Source organism: Nelumbo nucifera, chromosome 2 (assembly GCF_055504915.1).
Source record: "Nelumbo nucifera cultivar China Antique chromosome 2, China Antique-T2T, whole genome shotgun sequence".
In the NCBI taxonomy this organism is placed as follows: Eukaryota; Viridiplantae; Streptophyta; class Magnoliopsida; order Proteales; family Nelumbonaceae; genus Nelumbo; species Nelumbo nucifera.
In genome coordinates this window covers 10,860,106-10,865,268 of record NC_142650.1, presented here as the reverse complement: position 1 = coordinate 10,865,268, position 5,163 = coordinate 10,860,106, and the positions used below count along the sequence as shown (strand labels likewise).

Sequence of the window (5,163 nt, the reverse complement as noted above, 5' to 3'; positions counted from 1 at the left end):
AAATTTGGTTTGAAAAAAAAAAAGGAAGGGAAAGGGACCTCCTTTTCTTTCAAATCAAACACAACCTTATAGGCTTATAGCTAAGCCCAAGTCGTAAATCTAACACAAACCCCATTTTCTGTTAATATATTATCAATTAAGAAGCTATCAAAGACACAAGTGGGTTAAGTGAAGAGCATCTCGGTAAACAGATTTAAACTGATATCTTAATTCTTCTGTGGAGTTCTACGAATCAACGATACCAACTATATATTCATACATGACAACAAAGCTTAAAGCAAATAATAACAGTGACAACAACCACCAATTGCAATCCTCGCCAAAAGAAAAACAGAATAATCGTTCAGTTCAGTTCACCGGAGTATCCAAATTAATTCCCTGTACGAAAAGAACAGGAAATGGAAGTCGGAAGAAAAATAATCTGTAAGTAATACAAATTCCACGACTCACCAGTAGATTGATTATACGAGGCTCGTTTAGATGGAATATATGAATTGCAGTCTGCAGAATATACATAATACATGCAAGTACTATGTCCCCGGGGTTTTGCAATGGTGATGACTGCATGCCTGAAACTGAAAGACGATGACCCCTTTTCCCGGAGGCAGTTCCATCGAATTCGAACCTACTGTTTTCCGTTAGTATTCTTCAATTCCCTGAGGTTGCATCTGCTCCACTCGCAGAATTTTCTTGCGAGTCCTGCGACCGTCCAACAAAATAAGGGAATCGTGTCGTGTCTGTGTTTCATTGACCGTCTCCAACACAGTCCCAGGTCTCACGATCGCGAACTACTTACTACCTAAATCAATGCATGTATATATAACCCTCCAAGCCCAAGGCAGTCCTCATCTGATTCTCTGTAATTGTTAATTTCCCTGAGAGAAGACACAGCCGACAATGGAGAGCAAAATCAACGTCGGCCCCGCTTCCGTGATTGCGTCGTCTGGGCCAACACTTGGCCGCCACATCGCTCATAGGCTCGTCGAGATCGGTATCACCGATGTCTTCTCCGTCCCCGGTGATTTCAACCTAATCCTTCTCGACCACCTCATTGCCCAGCCTGGCCTCAACCTTATTGGCTGCTGTAATGAGCTCAATGCTGGGTACGCTGCAGATGGTTATGCCCGCTCCCGTGGCGTTGGGGCTTGTGTTGTCACCTTCACCGTTGGTGGTCTCAGTGTCATCAACGCCATCGCCGGGGCTTATAGCGAGAATCTTCCCGTCATTTGCATCGTCGGAGGCCCCAACTCTAACGACTACGGCACCAACAGAATTATCCATCATACCATTGGCTTGCCGGATTTCAGCCAAGAACTTCGATGTTTCCAGACTGTCACCTGCTACCAGGTAATCCTACCCTGATCGATAAAGCCATATCCACGACTTTTGTAGTAAATTTAATGATCAGGTTACTATGTGTTGCTGCATCCTAGGCAGTAGTGAATAACTTGGAAGATTCTCACGAACTGATCGATAAAGCCATATCCACGGCTTTGAAAGAAAGCAAACCTGTTTATATTAGCGTCAGCTGCAACTTGACGGCAATCCCCTATCCTACTTTTCGTCGTGATCCCATCCCATTCTCCCTGACACCCAGGTAATTTCAATATATATCGTCTCCTGAGTCCTGATGATAATTCTAAGTAATTAATTACGTCTAGTCCCTTGATAAATAATTAATTATCATCAAAAGATTACTTTGATCAGTTGCGGAGATCATAGACACAATTTGATTTAAACGTACGTACATTTATTTGCTGAAATGGTATGGTTCAGATTGAGTAATAAAATGGGTCTACAAACAGCAGTTGAAGCCGCGGTGGAGTTCTTGAACAAGGCAGTAAAGCCCGTCATGGTGGGGGGGCCGAAGCTCCGGGTGGCTAAGGCTACTGATGCCTTTGTTGAACTTGCGGATGCCTGTGGTTATGCTATTGCCGTGATGCCTTCTGCTAAAGGGCTTGTACCAGAGCACCACCCTCGGTTCATTGGTACTTACTGGGGTGCCGTGAGCACCAGCTTCTGCGCTGAGATTGTGGAATCGGCAGATGCTTACCTATTTGCAGGCCCCATTTTCAATGACTTTAGTTCAGTTGGGTATTCGCTGCTCCTCAAGAAGGAGAAGTCGATCGTTGTTCAACCTGATCGGGTTATTATTGGTAATGGCCCTGCTTTTGGGTGCATTATGATGAAGGATTTCCTTCTGGAACTCGCACAGAAGCTAACACGCAACACAACGGCATACGACAACTACCACCGGATCTTTGTGCCACATGGCCAACCTGCCGAATGTGAGCCCCAAAAGCCTTTGCGGGTTAACCTTCTGTTCAAGCACATACAGGAAATGCTGTCAAGTGACACGACGGTGATTGCAGAGACAGGAGACTCCTGGTTTAACTGCCAAAAACTCAAGTTGCCGGAGGGCTGCGGGTAGGCAAATAGACACAGACGAACGCTAGCTCTGAGATTTTATGTTAGATCTGCCTCTGTATAACTGTATTGTATTTGACTATATATATATATATATATATATATATATATATATATATATATTAATAATTATGCATGTCTGTCTCTAAGTCTAACAATATGCAAGTAATGGATGGATGGATGTTGCAGGTATGAGTTCCAGATGCAATATGGATCCATTGGATGGTCTGTGGGAGCAACCCTCGGTTATGCACAGGCTGTGCCCAACAAGCGAGTAATTGCTTGCATAGGTGACGGAAGCTTCCAGGTAACTAACTATTGCTTGCTCCTGGTCCGGGTGTGTGTTATCAGTATCTCTGCACCTGGCATCTAAACAATTCACTGTAGCTGTTATTTCTGTCGAAGTTACCAACTATGGAAACTTTTGATGAGCAGATGACAGCACAGGACGTGTCGACAATGCTGCGTTGTGGGCAGAAAAGTATCATCTTCGTCATAAACAACGGAGGGTACACCATAGAGGTTGAGATCCACGACGGTCCCTACAATGTTATCAAGAACTGGGACTACACCGGACTTATTGATGCAATCCATAACGGTGAAGGGAATTGCTGGACATCTAAGGTGGGAAGTACTGGCCTGGATTCAAGGTTTTTCTTTTTTTTTAATGATATAGACAAATTAAACCCAGGGGAAATTAAACCAGTACTAACTGTCCCCATGTGTTTGGAATGTGGGAATTAATTAATGCAGGTTCGATATGAAGAGGAGCTTGTGGAAGCGATCAAGACGGCGACGGGAGATAAGAAGGATTGTTTGTGCTTCATAGAGGTAATTGTGCACAAAGATGATACAAGCAAAGAGTTGCTTGAATGGGGATCAAGGGTCGCTTCAGCAAACGGCCGTCATCCCAACCCTCAGTAGTAGAGTTGGAGGCGTTGTTTCTTCTAGTTCAAGACTTAACAGTTATGATTGTATTATCGCTGTCGTTCTTTTCTATTAAATTCCTTCTTTGTCGCTCCTCTTTTATGAAACGGACACTTCGCAATTTTCTCTGTTTCCGACCAACATTAACAACAGTTTCTAATAGTTAAGCTCATGGTTTTGAAAACCGGACAGGACCTTCGGACCGGTTGACCCGGGAACAGTCAGGTAACTAGTTCCGTTTCATCCAAAAACTGTTCGTGAGCCAGAAATTGTTGATTTGATCAGCCACCCACTGAATCAGTCAATCGAACCGTCAATTCAGACAATAATTTTTAGTTATTTTTTATTTTTTAAATCTGAATGGGCCATCGAAGATCAGACCGTTCAACACAGATATCAGTGACAAACGGTTTTATGTCCGATCCGATTTTTAAAACCTTGGTTAAGCTGGTTGGTTTGAAACTTTTACGTCTAGGTTTTTAAATGATACAACACATTTGCTGCCAACCCTAGGCCGGGATCGAGTTGGAAATTGGAATTACCTGCAACAAATCGCGTTCCAACACCCTCTGAGTAGGGCCCACCATAATATGAGAAGTGGGGTATAAGATCAACGGAGGATGTTGGAATGTGTTTTGTTCGCAGTTGATTCATCTAGTCGTTCAAGCAGTTTTTACTGTATTGAATTGAGAATATTTCCGTACTTACTTACTTTATTTCATGGGGAGATATTCTCAACACAGATTAAGAAATACCGTTAAAACGGTGTGGGGTACAGGTTTGTCCTGGAAGCCGATCTTGAAATAGGAGTGCTTTACCTTTCGGTTAAAGGAACTGTTAACTTATTTTTCAAATTGAATCAACAGTATTGGTTTTTGGAAAACCGATAAACGAAATCTAATTGAAGTCAATCACTTATAACTACTGATTTAGAAAATCATTGGTTTGATTTATCGATTTTTTATTTTTATTATATATATATTAAAAATAAATGTATAAATATAATATATATATATATATATATATATATTGATTCGATTAACTACGGATTTAATAAAAGTAATATATTTAAAAAAAATAAAAAATACGTTAACTTATTAAAAATAATATCAATAAAGGGCACAAACATTGTTCATTTTCTTCTTCTTTCCATTTGTTCATTAGAGGTGGCGGCATTGGACAGAGAAACCAACAGCACTGCCACCGCCACCTCTGCCTTTGTGTCACGGGGATAGTTCTGTAGCGGAAGAGATGGCTCCACCAAAGAGTACGTTAAGCTTTTGGTGGTCTGCCTGAAGATAACATCAATTCTCCTAAAAATCTTAAAAGCGAAAATGACGGTAATGTCCCTTAACGTAAGCCTGCCAAGCATAGACAAGGCTAAGCCTGTATCAGACCATGACATTTGGCCACCTCCAGCAACGTTGCCAAAGGCGGATGCGACGACGGACGATGGCTCTGGTGAACCAATGACAAGAAGAAGAAGATGAACATATCAGTTAAACCCCAAAAGTTGCCCGCTAAAAACCCTTTAATTTAATCGAAAATCTCAGTTAAACATCATTAGTTCGATTTGGTTTTTCCATTTTTCATGATTACCTCTTTTCTAAAAGCTTTGGCATCCATTGTACATACATCTCGCCATGAATATTCCCATTACCCAATATGTGGAAGATGCCAGTATTGCAAGGCGCATGCGGAGACAGCAAAGTTTGGTGGGGACTGGGGAGGGAATCCGAGTGTATACAACGGGGCTATGCATGTTCACTCTTGATTGATTACGTTGCCAATTGTATACGTTTTCGTTTG

At 41.9% G+C, this 5,163-nt stretch overlaps 1 protein-coding gene across 1 annotated transcript; it reads left to right on the top strand.

The window, feature by feature from the left end:
- The first annotated feature begins 843 nt into the window (after positions 1-843).
- LOC104597315 (pyruvate decarboxylase 1-like) lies at positions 844-3,647 on the top strand. Its single transcript, XM_010258789.2, has 6 exons — positions 844-1,347; positions 1,434-1,597; positions 1,777-2,427; positions 2,617-2,734; positions 2,863-3,051; positions 3,181-3,647. The coding sequence occupies exons 1-6, from the start codon at positions 898-900 to the stop codon at positions 3,349-3,351; spliced, it is 1,743 nt and encodes a 580-aa protein (XP_010257091.1). The 5' UTR covers positions 844-897; the 3' UTR covers positions 3,352-3,647.
- Positions 3,648-5,163: the final 1,516 nt, after the last annotated feature.